Source organism: Mustela erminea, chromosome 4 (assembly GCF_009829155.1).
Source record: "Mustela erminea isolate mMusErm1 chromosome 4, mMusErm1.Pri, whole genome shotgun sequence".
Classification (NCBI taxonomy): Eukaryota; Metazoa; Chordata; class Mammalia; order Carnivora; family Mustelidae; genus Mustela; species Mustela erminea.
The window spans coordinates 72,857,499-72,881,451 of record NC_045617.1 but is presented as its reverse complement, the minus strand read 5'-3'; the positions used below and the strand labels follow the sequence as shown (position 1 = coordinate 72,881,451).

The 23,953-nt window shown below is 33.4% G+C and overlaps 1 protein-coding gene across 11 annotated transcripts in view; it reads right to left on the bottom strand.

The window, feature by feature from the left end:
* The window catches only part of PTPRK (protein tyrosine phosphatase receptor type K), a 553,251-nt gene that overhangs the window by 16,329 nt on the left and 512,969 nt on the right, over nucleotides 1–23,953 (bottom strand). For 2 of the 11 annotated variants that reach the window (XM_032339563.1, XM_032339565.1), the window contains exons 15-25: nucleotides 21,321–21,350; nucleotides 16,188–16,348; nucleotides 14,107–14,142; nucleotides 12,162–12,173; nucleotides 9,590–9,774; nucleotides 7,817–7,904; nucleotides 6,573–6,649; nucleotides 6,360–6,377; nucleotides 3,718–3,754; nucleotides 2,284–2,381; nucleotides 1,774–1,890 (exon numbers count right to left, since the gene is read on the bottom strand). In XM_032339563.1, coding sequence (XP_032195454.1) covers nucleotides 1,774–1,890; nucleotides 2,284–2,381; nucleotides 3,718–3,754; nucleotides 6,360–6,377; nucleotides 6,573–6,649; nucleotides 7,817–7,904; nucleotides 9,590–9,774; nucleotides 12,162–12,173; nucleotides 14,107–14,142; nucleotides 16,188–16,348; nucleotides 21,321–21,350 — 859 coding nt within the window. Of the gene's footprint in view, nucleotides 1–1,773; nucleotides 1,891–2,283; nucleotides 2,382–3,717; nucleotides 3,755–6,359; nucleotides 6,378–6,572; nucleotides 6,650–7,816; nucleotides 7,905–9,589; nucleotides 9,775–11,035; nucleotides 11,328–12,161; nucleotides 12,174–14,106; nucleotides 14,143–16,187; nucleotides 16,349–21,320; nucleotides 21,351–23,953 lie in introns of those variants that run through there. The other 9 variants (XM_032339566.1, XM_032339574.1, XM_032339567.1 and 6 more) reach the window with 6 other exon arrangements.

The window sequence follows — 23,953 nt, the reverse complement described above, 5'->3', positions numbered from 1 at the left end:
AAAAAAAAAACAAACAAAAAACCCCCCAAACTACACTTTTACAGTTTTAAATAATAAGACAGATTAAAAATAAAAACCCAGTGATGTTCTAATTAGTATGACATTAACTACAGAAAGTGGTATTAACATAAAACATTCCCATTCTGGGCTGTAGTGCGTGTCTCTACTTACTGATTCACATCATATTTTACGTTCTTTAATACACTTTTGAGGATTTAGTCACTTAGGACTTCTATCTTTGTTGAATCTATTCCTAGATACTTCAGAATTTTTTTATTACTGTGAAAGAGATTTCTTAACGTCTACTACTGCTTACTGCTAATAGACAGAAAAGCTATCATTTATGAATATTTATCTTGAATTTAGCCACTTCAATGATAAGTAGTTCCATTTTAAAATATTTCTAGTTTTCTTGATACAAAATCACTTCTTGTTAAAATAATCTTATCTTTTCTAATAGTTAAGCAATTTATTCCTTTAGTTGTCTCATTTCATTTACTAGAACTTCCCCCAATTTTGAATACTAGTGAGACCGATTATCCACATCACACTCCTGATTACACAGCGATACTCCTTAATGTGCATGCTATTAGTTACTGTTCATTCACCTCTATCATGCTTAAATAGCCTCCTTATTTTCCTATTATAGATTATTTCTATAAACGTCTTTTAAGCAAAAATAAGTATATTACAGTATCTATTAATAAAACCATATGTTTTTGGTCCTTTGACAAAGATGTGATGAAACGTTTGGCTAGATTTCCTACCACAGGTGTAATATCCTTGCCTTCCTAGAAAACAGTCATTATAGATCATGTTGTGACATTTTCTTAATTCACAGCTGGGTTTCAAATTTTCAATATTTTATTTTGAAGTTTTTTTCAAGCATGTTCTTGAATGAAATTGGTCTGCAAAGCTCTTGTGCACACAGAGAGAAAGAGAAGAGGAGCAGGAGTGGGGAGGGAGAGAGAGAGAAAGAGATTTAAGAAAAGACAGAGAGGAGAGAGGAGCTCGAGAGAGTGCCATCTTTGCCTGTTTCTGTTATCACAGTTATGTCAGCTTTTAAAATATATTTATTTGGTTTTCACGGTCTATGGTCTAAATAGTTTTATTAATATAGGCATTAGCTGTTCTTTAAAACTTAAAGAAACCTTAATTATAAAGTCATAGTGAAATTTCAATGATACATTTTAAGATTCTATTTTCTTCTATCATCTGCTCAGGTTTCTAAGTCTTCTTGGGTCAGATTTTTAGAAATCAGTGTTTGCAAGAATAAAAGGGTATTTAGACTAAAATCTGTCTCCAAGTTTACATGTAACATTTTTACCTATTTCCCAACACCAAGTATAACTATAGTTATATCCTTTTTGTGTTTTCTAATATTGCATAGTTTTGACTGTCCCTCATTTAGAATTGACAGTGGTTACTATTCTTTTCAAGAAACTAGCCTTTTGATCCTATTTATTCTTTTCTGTTGGTTTTTGGTTTATATTTTATTTTTTTCTTCTATGCTATTGATTTTTCTCTGATGTTCTAGTTTTGTGATTTTTCACATGATTCTAAACCACTTTTCTAAATAGAAATCATTTATGTATTTAATATGTATCCTGGGGTTTACAAACATGACTGGCACTTGAATAAATATTTGTGGAATGAATGAATGAATGAATAAATGAATTTTATAGCATCAGCAAAACAAATCTTGATGGGGATTTTATGAGAAAAAAAATTTCCATAAACATATTTTAAAGAAAGAGAATTTAGGGTACTTACCCTTTCCAGGGTGAATGTCCTAACTACATATTCAGCAAGTGGCTCCATTTCCACACAAGTTACTTTGAAGTCACCATAAACTTCAGTATCATCAGGCCAATACTTGTAGCATTTAACCTAAATGACACAAAGGGTATATACATGGACTTGAATATACATGAACCAAAATGATTAATTCCAGTGGTAACTCTTTAGGTTATAATAAAAATATGGTTAAAAAAACTATATATGAGATGAAAGAATCTATTACACAATAAATAGAAAAACCTTGTATAGTCTCATTATAATATACAAGCCTGATGATGCAATTAGAATCTAGTATAAAATCAAAGTTTCTTTCATTACTCAATAAGAAATCAAATAATTTTCTCAGCCGAGGAGCACTCAATTGAAATGCTCTGCATACAAATATTTAAAACAATATAGTGAGTGTTATTTTTTGTTAGGTTTGGCTACTCAACTTACACTCATGTTTTGTGAACAAGGAAAAAAAAATCTTTTTTCTCTTACCCGGCCAACCTCAACTAAATTTGTAACCATCACAATGCAGGCAGACTGTTCTTGCCAGATCATTCTCCAGAAATCATATACTGTTTCATGAACTGGGCCTTTGAAGAAATTAATTTGAATATTATGTTATCAGAGAAATTTTGTGGTTAGAAGAAATAAGTGGTAAGAAGTATACATAAGGCACAAATCACAGTAAACTAAATAACTCAAAAAATAGTATTAAAGGTCTAATATAAAATGTCACTGAAATTACTTAAATTCAGTTTATATCTAAATTCACACTATAGCAAAAACATAGGCATATACAACTTTTTTTTTTTCCAATTTACCTTCTATACTTCTCATGAAGAAGACATCACTAGATTCTAGGATATTTATACCTGTCACTAAATTAGTTTGATAGATCTTCAAATACATGTTAAAAATAGGAAGCCTTATTCCACTATCAACCAAACAGCATGTATTACCAATTAAATATACCCACATCATTTATAAAACAGTGCATGTTTAGGGGTTAATGAAGAAATATCCATACATATAAGCACACATGCCATCCTTCTATTACCATCTCCAGACTACAGAAGTGTCTACTGGGTTATACTCTGCTCAGTGCCACAAACAAACCTAGAAAATTGTTCATCTTGGATGATCTTTGACTTTAAAGAGCTTATAATTCAACTCAGTTAATCCAAAGATATGTGAAAATACTCAGACAATAATCTCTGTCAAAACAGCAAACAGAGCTTTTGCCCTGCCTCCCTCTTCTAAGAAATAAATAGATATATAGGTTTCTCTTCTGAAGGCCAGTGGTCAATCTAGAGATAACTAAAGGTGTTTTAGGAGGCTCTCATTCCCTGGGGTGCCACTATAACAAGATTCCTCTGCCTTTTTCTTATTTTCTCCACAGAATGAACTTGGTGGAGTTCCCTTAAGCCCTTCATTTTGTCTCAGTCTTGACTTGTAAAAAAAACTTGCTGGAAGACAGTCTAACATCTCATTATAACAGTATCACTCTTGGATAATACTGCATTCCAGGACCACAGACCTTGCTCCCCCCGCACCCAAAAAACGCCACTTATACAAGGTAAGACCTCTTTAGCTCTTATCAAGAGTAATTCCTGTGTCCAGCTCTATTGACTCGTGTGCTCTGGGACCTCAGAATACCAAACCCAGACCACACATCAGCAGCTTCTCTTTTATTGTAATTAAAAAACAAAGCAAGCTTTAATTTATGTGTTTTACACAGACAAAACAATTTGTATTATACAAATGAATAAAGAGTAGTCTCACTCAAATGATCTGATCTTTTTTTTCAGTTAAGTCAGATAAAATGGCAAAAAAACCTCAACCCCCATGCCCAAACCCAAATCGACCCCATATGGATGCATAAGCAAGTTTGGTTGCTCTAGAACATTTAGAAAGGCCATGTTTTACCTTGAGTTGCAATATAGTGGCTTGGTCTCTGGTATCCCTAAAATAGGAGAGCAGATTGGTTATCATTTTACATCAGTATCAGAAATAAATGAATGAAGGCATAAAAAGATGAAGACAACCACCTGTTAAGATTAAGTTATAGTAAAAAGTCCAGAAATGAGCAGTGAACTCAGAGTTCACTTCTCAAACCTAGGTTATCTGAAAGGTAAACATAAAACAAAAATTAAATGTTTTAAGGGCTCAGATTAGAATATGTATTGCATAATTGAGTTTTGTTTGCTAGGGCATAACCTCTTAGATATTGTTTGATTTTACTAAAATGTTTATGCCTTCATGTTAATCTTTAGTCATTCATTCCTGGCAAATTGTGTTCAAAAATATTATTCTCATCTTATCATCCAAAAGTACAACACACTGCATTACAAATGGACAACGACATATTAGAACCATAAAAAAATAACAGAACATTCCAATGTTAGAGCTGGACAATGCATGTGTGCATTCAGTCAAAGTCCTGCTGAGCTATTTTAGAGAATATTCCTGTATATAATATGTTCAGGAATCTGCCAAAACTATTTTGTGTGTGCTGATAATATTAGTTTACACACACATAATTACAGGTACACACATATATAGGGAAAGAAGAGTTTTAAATAAAATGCATCTCATCCTGAACAAAAATTTAGCACTTTTTTTTTCTTTTTAGTGTGCTAAGAGCTTTAGATGGTTAAATATTTAATACTGTGTCAACAAAGAAATTATTTTCTGATAAGAAATAAGTTGTTAGTTGCTCTCAATCTATTTGAATTCTGGTATATCATGAGTAGCACAACTGTTAACAGTATCATAGGGTTAAGCTTTGGGTTTGTTTTGCATTTATCAAAGGACTTTAGCAAAAGCCTCGGGTACAATTTGTCCACATTTGGTGTGGGCAACTCGATGAGCATATTAATGCACATAAACTGAGATCTCTAATCTAAGACTTAATAGGCTAAGCATGATACTGATGCCAATTTGGAAGTTTTCTATTTCTTCTTACGCCAAATAGTACAATTTTTCATGGAAAAATTTTTTCCAAGCTCTATAAGCATTTCATCTCCCGTTTTTCATAAAAAATTTACCAATTACAGAAGAGTCTTAAATGTAATAAACTAACGGGAAAGGGAACATTATGGAATTGTGAAGTAATCAGCCAAAATACACTGGGGTCTTAAAAGAACGACTGGGTAACAACACAGTCTCATTTAGAACACAGTTTTACCATATGAACCAAAAAGTAGTATTATAACAAGGCTCCAGTGTACATGTCTTGGCAGAAAACCAAGGTTAAACTGAATAGGTAAGAACAAGTACAAATTTGTCACAAAACTGTTGGAATTTTTTATTCTAAAGAATGGACCATTAGCTTACTCTTTTGAGATGTCTGATAAATTTAAAATATTGAATGAGAGTCAAATGATGATCAAAATTTTTACCAATATACTGAGACTGTATGTAATAAAATTAATTAATTCAAAGCTATCAATTATGACAGTTCACAAAATAACTATAAAACATGAACTTAATAAATGTGACAGAGGTCACTGCCTATTTTTTATGGAAACTGGACAAAGTCGGGGCCTAATTTTTATATGTTTTTTAGAAATATAAATGTGTACATCATATACACTGCAATATTTGAAACTTCTACCTTTTGCCTTATAATTAGTGCAAGTCTTAAACTGATTAATCTCAGCACACCTAGGACAGAATTATTTAAAAATAGCTGATGTTTTATGGGTGCTTTGTATGTGATAGGTATTGTGCTGAATGTTCAACATGCATTACTTTATTTATTTCTCATAACAGAATGATGAGGTTCATACTATTGTTATCCCCACTGTAGAGAGAAGGAAATTGAGGCACAGAAAAGGGAAGCAACAGTCCCAAGATTCCCAGCACGATTTTGAACCAGGAAATATAAAAAAAGAGCCTGTCTTTCTTACACATAATGTAGTATTATTACTTCCTTGACAATATTTTATTTTTGATTTGCTAATTACTTTCCATTAAATCAACAATTTGCATGTAGATATGCTCGTAACCAAAATGTAACACTGAAAACCTGTGACCAAAGCAGCTTTTTGGTTTGCATGATTCGATATATATGTGTGATATGTGTATTTTACAAATGCAATTTAGTAATGATTTTGCCTAATTAATTTTAATACTTTACAAGCCAATACCACACACCACAAAATAGTCTTCCTACCCATTTTTAACATCAGAAGTCAAATGTAAAATGTAAAATTTCAGATACACTAATACACATCATACTATCCAGCTTCTCACATGTTTAGGGAAGGGGAAGAATAAAAGCCAGAAACAGAAATCAACAACAAAGAAAACTCGAGTACATCATAACTTGTCAAAAGCTAATAAATGGTCCTGTTTTTCTAAACATAGCAAAGGGAAGGAGGTAAAATAGATCTTCACACATGTAAAGGAGTTACAAAAAAATGAACATAGATATACCGTATGAGGCTAATTAGGTGAAGCATGCAGAGATAACTAGTATTAAGCATTAGTAAGAACTGTAATTAAGAGTAGTTATAGTAAAGATTTATAATAGGGTGCTGTTATTTACATATAGTGGTACTTACATCCCTGTACAGCCAAATCTACAGCCCAAACCAAAGTCAGGTGTGAAAGAAAGCACAACAACGTCAGTGAGTACTAGGACGTAGAACAAGGAAAAGTGTACAGTTTGTTCTTTATTTTAAAAAGCTAGCAATCACTTTATAGGCAATAACAAGCAAAAAGTTTCACGTGGATAAGCCAACAAATTGGGCTCACCGAACTATACAAATACTTACATCTATATAGTTGGCATTAATGTAATCTGAAGAAGGATCATCCTCGACAGGTTGCAGAATTACTCTGGAGTGGTCATCTATGGTTTTTAAACAATAAAATAAAGCTATTAAATTTCCCCTCTGTTCCGAAACAAGGACCTCAGTAGATTAGTTAGAGTAATTCAGGGATTGTTGATAGCTTCTCCATAATAGAGGGCTATTCAAATTTCCTTAAAGAAATACAAGAACTCTTTTTTTTTTTTATTGTCTTATGTTAGTCACCATAAACTACATCATTAGTTTTTGATGCAGTGTTCCAAGATTCATTATTTATGTACAACACCCAGTGCTCCACACAAGGGCTTTGATGAGTTCTCTACTTATCATAATATTCTGTTAATAAAGCTTCAATGACTAGCATCTTCATAGTTGGTAGGTTTTTAGGGAACATGGGAATGTCAGATGAATCATCATTGGATTTGTCTAAAGGACTGAACTTGTTGTAACTACTAATTCTGCTTCTTAGACCTGGTTTGAAATGGGTGGGATCCGTTCCTGCTGCTGTGTACAGGAAACGAGCCGGAAAACTAGAGAGTGAATTTTGAATCTCTGCTCTCGACTGCTTACTTCTTGAAAGTCAAGACTGAATTCATATGTATTTGGAAGATATTTTAAAATAACTTAAATTGAGATTCAAATGGGCCAAGTACATCACTAGCTAGTCACAAACTAAACTATGCTACTTTCCTTACCGCTCCTGTGGTTCCAAGGATAACCAATTTACTTATCCCACGCAAACACCCTGAAGTCCCTAATGACAAGTAACACGGAGTGGCAGGAGTTCAGCCATTGGCTCCAAGGAAGAAATAAAGGCTATACTGAAAGAATAACACTCTCACCTTGAATGTGTTCGGTAGAAGTGTTATAGCAATTTGTCACTGAAAAGACCTTTCTTTTTCATTATCCTGATATTCTCAGCTGTCAATAACACCCCCAAGCATTTACATGCAAACATAACATCAAACAGCACGTTATCTCCACAGGCTGAAGAATGTGAGTCAATTTAATTAATGAAGATGACGACAACTTCAGAGTCACTGCCAACAGCCAATGCTGCTTTAATATTAAATAGATCACTTTACAAACAGATGTGCCACCCTCTGGGAATTTTCTTAAAGTTTAAAAGCATGTAAGGAGGACTTGCCACTATTATTTATCTTCCACACACAATATTTACACTCACCAAGAACTGTATGAGAACTTACATGCTATAATGTTTCCATATCGATTTTTTGCTCTATTTTGATCTTTTTTAGCTACATCCCAAGATGCAGACTGTCCTTCAAAGAAGCTCTGGGAAAAAGAAAAAATAAGAAGAAGACTGAATTTAACTCCTTTTCCTGGATCAGGTTTATCTGTTCTGAAGAACAAAATAATAAAAGCCACTCTTCTTGGAAAGGAAGAGAGTACTAGAGGAGTAAACAACTTCTCTTTTCAGATCTCAAAGCTTGTTTGTTGGACTCCTACTTGTTCATTTTGGATTGGACTGAGTTCAAAATGAGGACAAAAAGCAACTTTAGGGAAAAAAAGGAGCTTGAAACGATTTCAAATTTAAGATTGCTGCAACTCTGAGAAATGGCAGTAGAGAAAGCATCAAAACGTCAAAACTACCTTTAATGAGTATCTTTCAAAATGTTTTTCTCTTAGCATTTGTAACAGGAAAAAGAAAACCTGTTTTCCCCCATAATTATTCATTAAATCGTGTGCAGTACATCCCATTTCAGTTTCTTTGAAGACCATGAAAAGGACTGAGTCTCTACAACAAGGGACCATATGAAGATGAAAAAGAGTCACCATATCCAAGGATCTTGGAACAGATGAATTTGCTGATTGGTTTAATTACCATATGCAGCAATTTAAAATATGGGTATAGATTTATTTTTGCAGTAACACTTAAACTTTGCTCAACACAGGAAATGGGGTCTTCAAAGAATCAACGGTTTTTGAAGTGAGGTACACAGGAATACACACGAAATGCAGAAAAAAACCCGAGTTCTGGCAGAATCTTATAATTCCTTGCACTATTCTGTGGCCACAGCACAGTGTTTCCGGTGTGTCTCTAAAACCAGCTTTCAAAATTCACAGCTAATTTTATTTGCTCCCAAACGGAGGTATACAAGCCATTTGCAAAGAAAATACAGAGTTCAGAAGATTCTTCACGCAGTCAAACTCATTTTAGATGGTCTTTCAAAGTCAAGTACTGCTTGGATTCTTTCACTTTAAATGTGTGTACACGGTAGTTTTGAGTATGGTGGTCGAAGAGCTTCCTTCTATGCCTTAGGCCCACACTTCTCAGTAAATGCCAAGTGGCAAAGGAGATTTGTCCTTTTGGCTATGTTATGTTTATTGAGATGTTGAGTTTAAACCACTTCCTGGGCAGTATGACTTATATTTTGGATTTAGTAGGAAGGGGAAATCAAGTTGGAAGAAGAATTTCCCACATCCTTCTTTTGGCTTCTTAAAATTGTCTAGATTTGCAATGCTCTGTTTTTCTTCCTGGCCACTTTCAACCAATAAGCCACAAAGAAAACTAAGAGTGACAAGCAGTACATTTAGAACACAAAGATCGACCCCACTTTTCAGCAGATGGCCAACAAGCAAAGAGGCAGAGAAGTACCTCCTGCTTCCATCATTTAACTGGTTGAATCTGTAATGATACATTGGGGCTCAAAGGATCCTCTTAATGGATTTTTCCAGGGGTGAAATATAAGATCTAACATAGGGGTTTTTAAATAGCCCAGTAAAATTCTGGAATCCAACATTTAAGAATTCTTCAAGTGAATTTCGACCCAGAAAGTGCCCTCTCTTTCAATTCTGTCTGCCTCTTCTCCCTGCATACACATTTGAGGATATTCTCAGAGACCCAAGATTAGAGTCTGAAGAGTAGACTCCCCTCCTTGTGACAGTAAAGGGAGGAGGAAAAAGTCCAATTCTATTCTTATTAGAAATAAAATTTAACATAACAATGAAATTTTCACCTCATATTCCTCTTTGAACCCATAGCTGTCTGATGTCTTCATGAGATTAATGTGCTGCAGTAAGTCGGCAACCCTGATGGCTGGGTGCAGCTGTCCCGTCTGGTAAGGGGATTCTGTCCCCTCACAGAGGTAGCGAGGCACATCTAGAAGACGACTGGACTCTGCTGTGGCACTGTGGTTCTCATCTGGTGGTTTTCAGATTCCAGAAGATTAAAAAAAAGACAAAGTTATCTTGTTTAATATATATCTATGCAAAGAAGATTGTAAGAACTTAAGATTTTTCTGATAACAGGAGGAAGAAAAAGAAATCTAGCATATGGTGAGTGCTGTGAAGTGTGTAAACCTGGCGATTCACAGACCTGTACCCCTGGGGATAAAAATATATTATATGTTTATGAAAAATTAAAAATTAAAAATTTAAAAAAAAGAAATCTAGCATAGATCTAGGGCAGCTTCCCTATAAAGATAAAGCCCTTTACATCAGCTCAAGTTATGAAGTCAGAGTATATTATATTTATGTCAGTGAGATAACAGATGCTGTGAGACGTAGACAGCTGATCCACTTTCAGAAAGTATAAGTGGAAGATTTTGCTGCGTTCTTCCTTTTTCTTGTATCTGCAGTCCCAGCAGCATAGAGTAGGGCCAGAAGATCAAGTTGTCAACTTGGAGAGGTGTTTTCATTGGTGGGTAAACTGAACAAACTCCTTCCCCACCGTATCCCAACCTTGCTCACAGACCCCATCTAGGCAACCCACCCCCACAGGGCTGCTCTCTGTGGCCTTGTGGGCCTACTCTGCCACCTGGGGCCACAGTCCAGACTGGGAAACATGGGCCTTCTCCAGAATCATCCCCTGGCCGCACTATGTCCACCAGTCAGGTTACACATGCGTTTATACTCAGTCTCTACGCTTTTGGGTTATTAGGATGGTTGTTGTTTTTATTGTGAATATATTTTGACTTTTGTGGTCACTGTGTGAAAGAAACTACAGTATGTCTCTGGGGCAAAAGGTGTAGGTGGTTCCTCTGGAATTCTTCCCTGACCCATCATGGCTGAGCCACATGGCTGCTTCGTTATGTTCCCATGGCCTCCTGTTCTATGTGTCCTTTCTTTTGCTCTATATTTTAGTCATTTGTCTCCTGATCTCTTTCTTTTCACTAAACTCTGAACATTTAAAGTGTAGAGTCTTAAAGTGTAGCTGTCTTTTTGTTCCTAATGACCGGTGCAATGCAATCACTCAATAAATATGTCAGTGAATAAATTCGTTAAAAGAAGCTGAATCCCTCACCACCCACATTTAAGTGTAGGCCCCATCCCCATTGTGTTATTAGTTGAAAATGAAACTTTAAAGTCTCTTTATGTCATAAGGAAGAAATGAACAAGAACATTATACCTATGAAGAATAAATATTATTTTAATGACCACAGCACTAATTATTACAATGAGAAAAAGCATGCTTATATTTACCACATTTAAACTTACCACTTAAAAAAAAAAAACAAATGTTTTAAGGGGTATTACTTTGGAAAGCATTATAGTGCCATATTCATTAACAGAAGAGAAAATACACTCTTAGGGGAACTTTTGTTTTTAATGATAATGTATACTGTAGAGAACGATATTTAATTAACAGTTAAACATATTTCAAGTGCTGGTACATTTGCCTGTTCTATCACCAACTCTACAAATAGGATATGGCAAAAAATGAATTGTTGTCCCCATGATAAACATTTTTTCTTCCTGGAGAAAGGAAAAAAAAAAAAAAGAACCCCACAATCAGATTTGTGTGCGTCTGTAATTTAGTTTGATTGCATTTAGTTTATATTCCCTTATTAGGCTGAATGCTTTTTTCTTTTCCTTTTCTTTTGGTGGGGGGCATTTATTTCTAAAAATATCACATGGAATCCAAAAAAACCCCTGGTGGATTCTGTTGTGACCTAACCACCCCTCTATACACCAACATTTGTTAGCAAATATGATTTATGAATTTCCTTTACTTTCTATGAGACTACACTCAACTGATCTGTCTTTACTACAATATTACAATCAATACACTGACATAAAGGTTAACATGAAAATTAAACTAAAAAGCCACTGATTTGGGCACTGTCACAGAATATACAGCTTAAGATGAGAAGTAAAGAGGACATATAATGTTGCAGACACAAAATGCAATCACCCAAGCCAAACTAGGATAGCCCAGGCTCTGTGGAGCAGCCCCAGAGCTCATATCGTATCTCCTGGTGCAGCAGAATATTTACAATTATAAAAGGCTCAGTGAGAAACAAAGAATTCACCCATATTCCAAATCTTACACGGTACGTGCAATATGAAATAGACAGTGTTTTCTGTTTTGCATTAAGCTTTAACATATAATACAAAGAGCAGTATTCATTAAAATAAGCACATATGAATTATTAATCTCAATACATTTCCACCTCATTTTACCACCTAATAATATCGCTAGTAAGTGAGAGTACATGTTCTAATCATTATCTTATTACACATTTAAGAATAATAACTCCGTATACTCTTGATGGAAAGGTTTGCTAGAATTCTTTGCAATGCACTTACCAGTTATAGGGACTTTAACCCAATGAAGCAGTAAAACACAAAAAACACAAAAATATGAATCAATATGAAAAGTTTGAAGTGTTTTTAAAATCAGTACGTAGGTATTAATATTAAGCAATATTTGAAGTGATCTCAAAAATTGCTTCACAAATACAAAATCAAGTGAGTTAAAATAACTGTAAACACTATGATTCTAAGAATGATGAAAAATGCAAGAAATAATTTCTACAACTAATATGATTCATGAGATTTAGTTTTTAAAGAATATTAAAAAAATAAAAACACCAACCAGCTTGACTTTCAAAATGCAATAAAATGCATAACAATTGCGTCTATGGATAGATTTTATGACTTTTTGTTAACTCTAGCCTTCCTTAAACATAAACATCCCTTTTCACAGGGCAAATTCTTATAATAATCTTTTAAACATTATAGTTTGTAAAACTCACATATATTATTTCACTTTCTCTTTATAAAACTGTGAAAAAGTTTACAGATGGGAAAGCAAAGACATAAGGCAGTTTCATGGGTTCATACTGTGAGTCCCCAGGAGAACTGAGACTTGGACCAAATTCAACATTTTCTTAGAATATTACTGTAATGAAATTTTAACATTTAGGTAACTAACTTTTCCTCAGTGAGTTTTTAATATTTTAAGTGGATTTTACTTATTAATTTGATGGTGGCAGCATTCTGCTTAACAGAAGATGACATTTTCAGAGGCATTTGGTACCATCCCAATGATCATGATTCCTGGCTCCTCCTTACACGATTGGTCTACCCATTGGGATGAATTCCCCAGTTTACTTCCCTGCCATTATTGGTATGGACATCAAAAGGAGAGTTCAATCAGAGAAAGAGAACATTGACTTTCAGATTTTTTTCAGAATATATATTCTTTATATTATAAAATTGTAAGTTTAAAAATTATTTTAGTAAAAAAGAGGTGTGTTTCACTTAACTGAATTAGTTGAACTGTTTCCAAATACTTTAAAAATATGTTTAAATCTTGAATACATGGATAGTAAAAAAAATGCATAAAATGTAAGATAAAGTTTTATGTTTGCAAGAAATTTGAATTTTTATATTTAATGAGAGAATTGGTAACTTTTAGGTATATTTATCAGGCAATTTCCATATTTCTTTGGTGAAATCTTAAATAAAACACGGGGGTAAAACTAACACAGAGATTCTTAACATATATGCAAGCTGGTCATGAATCACTGGTATGTAATTAGTCAAGGAATAGAGTACAAATTAAAATGAAACTCATCCCATTCTTAAATATACAGTTAAACATTAATTTTACATTTGAAAAGGCCTTATTAATCACAAGCAGTACCACTGGTCTAAGATGTTGTATAGTGGTAAAGCTTGGTTATTCTAGATATCTTGAAGGATAACACATCATGTAAGATGCATATAGAATGCAGACTCCACATCAATATTATAGTAACTTCACCTGCATTTATAAATTCTTAATAAAGACAAAACTAAAGCAAATGCTCCTTGGAAATGTGTTCTTTATAAGTTGCTATAAACTTAGGAGGATTGAGAAAAATCTTTCCATCAAGCAGAATTTTTTTATATAAACTAAATCATTCAGGTAGCACTGGCCCCTGAGGGTGCAAGTGCACTTGCTTCATTCTGCTAACCTGCATATGCAAACGTCAGCCAGATATGAAGGGTCACTGTACTTTTGCTCCAAATCTAACAGAACCAAGACTTTAAAAATATGTTGCTTTAAATAAAGCATTTTACTGATTAGAAATCCTCTAGCTCTGATTGGTTTGATGACAGTTGTTCTCTTTGATAAGATCATGACTTAGTTTTCAAAATCAAGCTGCTTCCTACACTGTAAATAATTACTATGTAGACAAAGCTTTAAGTCATGCAAGGATGTGTGATCCATGCAAGGAAGAATGATAAAGAATTAGGGCCTCACCTAACACAGCAGTCGGCACAAGTGGATCATTGGGCACTGCAGGAAAACAGAGCTCATGAAGGAATATATAGCTCTCAAGTTGTACTTTACATTTTTCCTTAAAATAGATTTATGTTTCTTAAGAAATATAACTACTCAACTTTGATTATTATTACTGGCAAAGGCAAAATTCTCTTTTTCAGCTTGGGTTATCTCAAAACACCAGGAAAGGTGCATCTATAATTAAAGTTCAGTTCTCCGTTCAATTTTAAAAGCCAGGAAGATTCAACTTGACATTATAAAGATTATAACATGGGGGCGGGGGAAGACCCATTTAAATCTCTCAAGTGCAAGGTACTTGGAGAAATAATTATCTCACATTCATTTCAAATACATTTTTTTTCAGCTAACTGTAATAAATAGAGTTTATCCTTTCTTCAAGTTTGTAAGCGGATATCTACAGTTGGTTACACTGCTGAATTCAAGCTTCCTAATAAAGTATTAACATAGGCAATAGGTAGAAAAGTGTGGGGAACAAAAATGCTCTCAAATGTCTTTTGATTAATTACTAAAAAAAGTGGTTAGAGAGATGGTACATCTATATTTTCAGCAAAACTTATTTTCAACAAAACCAGTATTTTATATTTTTCTCTATCATATATATTATAGTGAAATAGGAGTGAAGTAAATAAAAAGACCCTATCATGATTAAAATTAAATTCCAAAATGACTCATACAGCATTACAGCTATTAATTTGGTGTCGATATATATCAAGGAAAATGATGCCAGTAATTACTGAAAATTTTCACCAAGCTGAACACTGCAGGAAAAAAACCCTTCCCTTTCTGAAAAGACATAAATACACACAACCAGGGCACCTGGGTGGCTCAGTGGGTTAAGCCTGTGCCTTCGGCTCAAGTCGTGATCCCAGGGTCCTGATATAGAGCCCGCATCGGGCTCTCTGCTCAGCAGGGACCCTGCTTCCCTTCCTCTCTCTCTGCCTGCCTCTCAGCCTACCTGTGATCTCTGTCTGTTGAATAAATAAATAAAATCTTAATAAATAAATAAATAAATAAATAAATACACACAACCTACAAATCCCTTATTTTCTCAACCTCCCCACTACTTATGTGTATAATCTGTATAGGAAATGATATTTCTTTTGTTTGCTTCTTTCCTTATATCCATATTTCAAACCGGAGTAGGCAAATCTCTGGAATTTGAGAATGCCTCTGTGTATACATGGCCAGGGATAAACATGATTTGTTTTCCTCATGTATTGCTTGTACATGAGGATTTGAAGGAACAGGTAATTTCACTTAAAATTTAAGGACCAAAATAAACACAGTGCTATAGAACAGAATATGAAATTCATTGGAAATCTGAAGATAAACAGTAATATTGATTATGGGGCAATTATTCAAATCATCTGCCATGAAGGAGTACTTAAGCATCAATGTTTTAGAAGTCCTGCCTTTATAGATCAACATTAGGAATTTTTAATATGGATGAACAGATGGATGGATGGATTTTACCATTCCCTGCCAATCCCCCAGTTCAAGTAAATTTTTGGATTTCACATCAGATACTTAAGAGCATGTTGTCTCTTCTTTCCCCTAGTTAACGTTTTATTACTGAAATTCTCCAGGACTCGTTGTAGAATAATAGAATAATTTTACCCATGCCATTAATTCCCATAAAGAATTACGATGTTCAAGTTCTAAAGGAACTTCACCTTACACAAAAGAAGACTCAAACGGCAAAATAATTATAAATAAATTCTGAAGTGAGCTAATTTTATGTAGGCAATCAAGTATTTCAACTTAGAGCAATGACATATGATTTGGTATTAAGTAGTATATGGATATCATTTATGATACAGTAATAAAATTCATACAGTTTGCAGTTCAACGAAATCCAGTATCAAGACTGAAAACAAGTCCTCTTTAAAATTCCATAATATTCCCTAACATGTTTCTCTTTCTGGCTGCTTTGTCCATTTCTGTCTTACTTTTTCTCACCATTCAAAACTAACATGTTGAATTCAAAGTGATTTAAAGGGCTTCAAAATCACTTATTAGGATTTTAATGAAGAACTTACATCTTGGACTGAAATTATGCTGGTCCATGAAAGTGATGGAAAGAGGGTCTTCTGCATGCAGCGTGCTCTGATCAGCATAGCTTCTGTCCATAGCATTCACCATGTGAGTCATCTCCTGCCGGGTGTTCCCCATGGCGTCTTTGCGTTTTTTAGCAAGTTTGCTGCCAAGGCAAATACAGATGGGAAACCTTAGTGTGAGGCTTGAAGGAGAGTTGACACCAGCAGTAAGTAGTTCGAGAAAGCCCAAGGATAAGAATACATATAGATGTAGTTTGGAATCTCTAAGTTTCCTAATTTCAGGAATTAGGTTGGATATTCAAATGACACCTGCTGGTAGCTATACAACTATTTGTCATATGGATATCTCAACATTCAAGTGGTCAAACGAAGCCTTTCATTTCTCATATCATTAAAACAGTCATAAATTATGACTATGCTTTATTAAAGCCATAAATAAATACTTTCTTAGTAAAACTGTTTAAGAAAAATTTAAGCTAAAGCTAAGTTTTGTTTTTCGGGTGATTAATTCTTTTGCTAACCTTTTAGAAGTTCTTCCGGGGAATAACATGACTAGTTTTCCAAGTGTAATTTACTAGAGTAAATTAAGATGCACAAAGAAATCTCATTCTTCATTCTTTGCTTTATCATTCAGGAAAAATGTAACATGTGTAGCATTAACGTATTTAGCAGCACATTTATAACATTAATTCCCAACCTAATCTGGAGAATTGCAGAATTTACCACTGCTAGATTTAATGCAAATACTCAAATATATGGAAAAATTATATACTGTGTAAGAAAAGTACCCTGAGAAAGGTTGAAAAATACAATGTTGACACATTATACAAATGATCATAATCTTGAGTTATAGCCATGGTCAAATCCTAAAAATGTGTTTTAGAACCACGTGGCAGAGTCTTAACTGAAGAGGTGCCTTATAAATGCAGCGGGTCAAGTAACTGAGGGAATTTAGAAATTAGTAGAGTGAGACATTGGAACTACTCAAATATTGACATCTTTATCTAGGATGTGAAACATATTCTGGTTCTTTGTGAATGTTACACATAAAACACGCAATAAAAGACTATTAACTGTATATAAAACATTTACATCACATTAACAAAGCAATTTATATATAATATAAATAAAGGCATTCTAAAAGCCTGCAGTAGCCAGATTATGTTTATGGCAGCAGTTATGTTGCCTTGGAATTATTCCTCAGTTGTCTGAAGAACGCCATCGCTCAGCTAGATCATTAACTAGGACATATTCTTCTGATTCTCATTAGAATCTATCCTAGAGTAAATATACTACAAATATTTTTTTTAAGGTTCATGTAATGGTTGTGTTTGTGTCCAAGGGCTTTTCCTTCATAAAATGAATGTGGCAATTTGAGACATAGTCTGGATTTTTCTTCCTGAGTCCTACAGTACTTGGCCTCGGTGGGAGGTTCATATCCAACACACCCAATACATTGATTGATACAACAGATTTGGTACTTAAATAAAATAGTCAGACACTAGGCTTTGGGATGCAAATGGCATTACTTTTTTAAAAGAAATAATAATAATGGTAATGACAGTACTAATAACTGGACAACAATGACAAAAGTGTAACAAGAACTATCACCACCACCATCACTACCATGACCATTACCATCCTCATTTATTAGTAATATTTGCTGCATTCATTGAAAGAGTTAATATCTCTTTTTTCTAGGCTAAGGGGTAAAAACCCCGTAAAAATCTTAAAGATTTCAGGCAGGGAATATAGATGACTGCTGTTGCTAGTGCTAAGACATTGTGTGGAAGGTGGGGATGGTGGAGAACTGGAAAGCCATTTAGGGGGCAACTAGGTCTAAGTGACTACTGGCATTTAATCCCAGTGTTGAACTTCTCATTTTAAAAATTATTTTTAAAGACAAGTCATGAATCTGAATATTTATGTTCAATTTCCTGATTTTTTTCAAGTCAATCTATTTCTTAAGACCATGTATGGGGCAAATTAAACATCAGCAGGTCATATTTTAAGTCTGCAGACTTTACTTTGCAAACTTACTCCTAGACCATCATATAAGGTATTTGTTCTTTGACCAACAATGTTCCTTTCCCTCTAATATCTGGTGCTCTTCGATTCTGTCTCACTGCATCAGGAGGCTTCTCTGATCCGAATACAACCCGCCTCCAGTTAGGTTTCCCTGCTAGGTGGTTTTTTTGTTTGTTTGTTTGTTTGTTTTTTAAAATAGCTAAGCATGGAGCCCAACATGGGGCTTGAACTCATGACCCTGAGATCAAGACCTGAGCTGAGATCAAGAGTTCGACGCTTAACTGAGTCACCCAGGTGCTCCCCTGCTAGGTATTTTTATAGCACCATGTTTTCTGCCTATGACATATATCAATGCATGGTTAATGGCAATGGTTAATGGTATCACTCTGTTTCCCCACTGTGTGTTCCATGGAGAGAAGACGATTACTCCTAGCACTTACAGCATATCTGGGACATAGCAGGAAGTCAATAAATGCTTTTTGAATGGATGAGTTAGGCTTGTTATGCTTCACACTTTTCACTTGTTAACTCAACTAATTCTCAGATCAACCCACTGAAAAAGGGATGAGGATTCTAACTGCATAGATGAGTTCACTGAGGCTCAGACAAGTTCAATAACTTGTACAAGGTTATTAATCTAATAAATAGGGAGGAATGACCTGGTTCTAGCCTAAACTATTACACTATATCCAGTTGCTGACACTTTTTAAAAATGCCACATTACAAGTACATAATATGAAGCATCTACTAGGCTCTAGGAATTAAACATTAGTTGTCATAAATTTGAGAAAATGAATGTGAACACAGCCAAATGTTTTGCCCCTTAAAAGTGTTAAAACAGTTTAAAAAAAAGCACAATTTAAGAAATAACTCCCCATCTTTGTTTCTTGGGCAAGAAGAATCATCCCTCAAAAAATTAGAGACTAAACTGGATAAAAATAACACAATTTGAAATATGGATTAAAAATAATGTTAAAATTTTGAGGATGGGCAGTTCAAAGCATTTAGAAAAGACAAGTTCAAAGTTTTAAGCTTTACTTTAAAACATATATAATTTATATGTACATTTTGTGATTAAGGAAAAATAAGAGGCAATTGTCAAATGTACAACAGATAAAGTTTTCATGGCAATGAAAGACTTTTCAGATTCACAAACCTTTGTTAGATGACAAATTATGGGGTGGGAGTAGTTTAAACTTTGTTACTATTTGCCAACCATGCATTATCAACTTGGTTTTTTGTACCTTAACCCTCACAACAACCCTGTGAGGTAGGTTTTAATTCAGGTTATTACAAAATAAAAATTAACATTAGAGTTAAAGTGTTTTGGTCATGAGTGACCGTCACTATGACAATGCCAATGAATGTTAGCTCAAAGATCACAACTGGTTTTCTTTTAAATTTTATTTATTTATTTGCTTTTATTAAAAAAATCTCCAATTCAGGGTAGGTATATATGTTTAGATTAGATAGATATGTTTAGATTTAGATTAGGTATGTTTAAGTAGCTTTAAAAATCACATATCTGTGACATTCTTTTGAACTATAATCATTAATGTTAACAGTCCTAAGTATTACAGTAACAGTACCATAACCTACTATATAGCCTAGAATAAAGAAATGTTACCCATCCACTAAGAAGCCAATCCCATTCTAACATTATAGGTACATCAATGGTTAATGATAAGCTTACTGACATTCTTATCAATACTTATTGATTACTATGTTTGATGCTTTTTTCCCTCTCTGAGCAGTGTGTGTGAGTGTGTGTGTGTGTAGAAAATATATGTATATATGGTACACTTCAGGACAATTAGGCAATTCATTTTGCAACTACTTGAGTTTGACAGATGTGCAAATGAGTTTCATTATCTAAGCAGCCAACAGCATAAACTTCTGCAGGTGAATATATGGGTGGGCTATAAAGAGGAAAAGTGTTCCATAATTGTATGAAATGGTACAGTTAATTACCTTTGGCTTCATCAAACATGATTTAACAAGGATATTATGATTCATCACAATAAGCTAAGAGCACTGTTAGTTTACACCTGCTTGTTTCAGCAGATTATAAGCCAAGCATTTATGATATTTAAAATACTGGCAGATCTCTGTTATAGTCATTGAGACTCTTACCAAATTTTATTGTAAAGCTAGCTTAAATTTACCTCGTAAAATAAATACTGTGGGATAAATGCCCCCAAACATACTTAATCACAACCCTTAAGTCTTAGAAGTTGGTGCATCAAAATTGATCAAGCAATGTCCAAGAATATTTTCTAATATCATTCTTTTGACTTGGATGAATACCCTGGCATCTTTGGTAAGAAACTGAAGATGACTAGAGAAATAGAAGGAACAATATTCTCTGCCCTTATTCAAACTAACGGTCCATACCTAAATATAGGGTGAGCTAAGGGTTTGGAAGAGAAAAGGAAAAGAGAGGACACCTAGGTGTGTTTTATGTAGGATAAGAGGGTTCTTTTGGTCTTGGTTTTATAAAATCTTTGTCCTGTTTAAGTTATAATAAATTAACTCAATTTTTCTTTTCTAAAAAGGTACTTTTTTGTTTCTGTGTCATTGCAACATTATCATATTATCTATTTGTTTTTAGAAGAGTTTATTTTATTTTATCTATTTGTTTTATCTATTTCTTCTTTAAACAAGAGCATACTGCTTGCCTAGATGGCCAGACCAAAGGTGTTCTGAAGTTATAATCCATCCTGGATTCCTGGAAATGTGGAGAAAGATATTACCACAGTTAGACCTGACCTGATTTGTAGTATGAGGTATCATGTTTATAAGATACAGGTTTGACTTAATAAGTAAATAAATGATGTTTTGGGCTGTAGTCTAAAGCTACTAGTGGAAAATTATAAATAAAATTAAAAGTAGCTGAACATACAGAAATACAATATCCCTTTTTAAAAAGATTAACAAAATAAGTTAATGGTTAACTTTATATTTTAGAGTCCAGAAAATATCATCAAAATCACAAACATTTTTAAGATTTTTTTGTTTCTGTTTTTTGAAAAGGGATACTGCATCTTTAACACATGTAAAGTTGTATATCACCCGTTTTCTACTTACAGGTAGTAGGAGTAAGAATAGTAGCTCCTCCTGGCAAGCAAATCACAGACAGTGGAAAAAGAGAAGCAATGGTGAATGAAAAGCGTGACTCTGTCACATTCAATAAAGCAGAAAAATGTGCGTTAAAAAATAAAATAAAATAAAATAAAGTAAAATAAAATAAAAGTCATGTTTTGTTTTGTTTGGTTTGGTTTGGTTTGCATTTCAATTTGCTCATGCATTTGGTTAGATATATATATATATTTTTTTTGCCATGCAATTAAACAGACAGATATGCAATAGAAAAATAAAATTTAAAGTACAAAATTTGGAAAACAGCATGCTGATATTTCTCTTGCTGCCAGAAAAATTAAAAAAATTAAATGGATTGTGTATTTCAACATGCAGTTAAGCATAATATTATCTATTACCATCAAAATGCCATGACAGATGGAACTGCTGTGTACAGAACTTGTACACTAAATTGACTATTTTTCTTCGAATACAAAACACAAATATCTATTAATATAGACTATATGCAGAGTGACATCTAAATTTCTAAACAAGTTGTTTTATCTTAATGGTACAGGGGTGCATACATATATTATGTGAATATACATATGCCCCATGCACTATATATACACGGAGATATGTCCACAGTAGATGTATGTGATCATAATATCATATACAAACATTTACTGCATTGAAACATAATTTCAATTTATGTTGGGAATTAATAATGTATTCATGCTGCACATTTAAAATATAATACATAACCAATGAAAAAATGGCATACATTTGGAAATAATTCAACAGCGTTTAAATTAAAATAAAAAATGACATTGCGTTTTGAGAGATGCACTATCCCTTTTCTTAGCCTAAAACTTACTTTATATATACCCTTAGCTGTAGAATTTTACTAAATTAAATTCCAAACCATATCTTTACACAAAACTCAAAAATACATAGAACTTTTTTCAACATGTCTATTATTCCTAGTGAGTCATAAAGTCTTGAGAAACTTAATTTCCCATAAAAATAAAGATCATAAGAGACTAAAATAGTTTGGTCTCATATTAGTTTTATTATAAATCTGTGTATTAAAAAGGAAACATTATATATTAAAATTGATTAAGCTTGATACTATGCAATATGTTATTATAAAATCTGTGCCTTTGTGTATGTATAATAAAGATTAGTGATTAAATCATACATGATACATGTGAGACATACTACGTTGAATAAAAGTCATTACAAAGTTGCTTAGATAAGGGATTCACATAATTTAGTTCTGATATTATATATTGGAGGGAAATATATCTAAATATGTAACTTTCTCTGTCTATAAAATTGCAACTCTTCCTAGTCAGGTTGTAGTGAGGAAGAGAAACAAAGGCCCTGGTATACTTTCTATCAAAAGACAATCAATGTATAATTACGAAAAGTCAAACGTGAAGCATTTTAATAGAGAGGCCAACCATTTAAAATATGAACCAGAAAAAGAATTCCTACATTATGCAATTTTAGACAGTTGCCAGAGCATTTTACCCACACAAAAATAATCATGCTTAGAGATTATTTTGGTTTACTTTAGGAAATTTATGTTTCACATTTTTTTTCTTGTTGTTATTTCTGAAACAGAGGGCCATGGATAATGAAGGCTACTATAACATTTAAAAAAGTGTTGAATAAATAACAAATAAAACCAATAAGCTTAACCCAGTTCTAACTGAGTGAGGACATAATCAGAGGCCAACTTCATGCTCTCGTTTCCAATTTGAAGGGACTGGAATGGTTTTAATCATGAAGCAAAGTTTAACTCTCTATAAACAATTTAGTTAACTGCAAATATAAATTGAAACTAAATAGAGACATAAGATCTGAGAGATTACAATCAGCCATTTTATTGACCTTGATTGGCAAATTCATATTACTAAAATACTTAAACCTTCCTGTCTCAATTATGATGTATTCTCCAACCACAGAGGTAGACAACAGCAAAAAGAGGAAGCACTATTAGGGAAAGCACGTATGTAGCTAATTTAACACAAAACACTATAATGCATACCTAATGTTTCTAATGCAGATGTGTCTTCTCCAACATATATATCTCCAGGGGATAATTGTAAAGAGGCAATACATTAAAATAAACTCTGATGGATTGATTAAACACGTAGTATGAGTCTTATCTATACTGTTAATGATTTGAGTATAAAACAATCCTAACAGTATATGATTTAATATAATGTAAGCAACATCATTTAGTATTTGATATAATCAAAAATTTCAAACACATCTATACACAAAGTTATTTTAGGACTGTACTCTGCATGTAAAGACTTGTTTAAAAGTCCTTCCAAACTGCAGTATAATCTAAAACATATGATAGGAACGATAGGAGGGTTGTATCAGTTTCTAAGATATGCCTTACAGATAATGACATTTTATAGAAAGAAAAAAATTCAAGTTATAAAAACTGTATACTTTGAAATGTTTTTCAGCAGGAGTATACTTTAATCTCCTGAATAGAGTTTAGTTTAAATTCCAGTAGGTCTTAATATCTTCATAGAATCCCAGGAGATGGCGGTATTGGTTGATATTGTATAAAAGACTGATGTTCAATTAAAAAAAAAAAACTCTTCATATTAATGTGC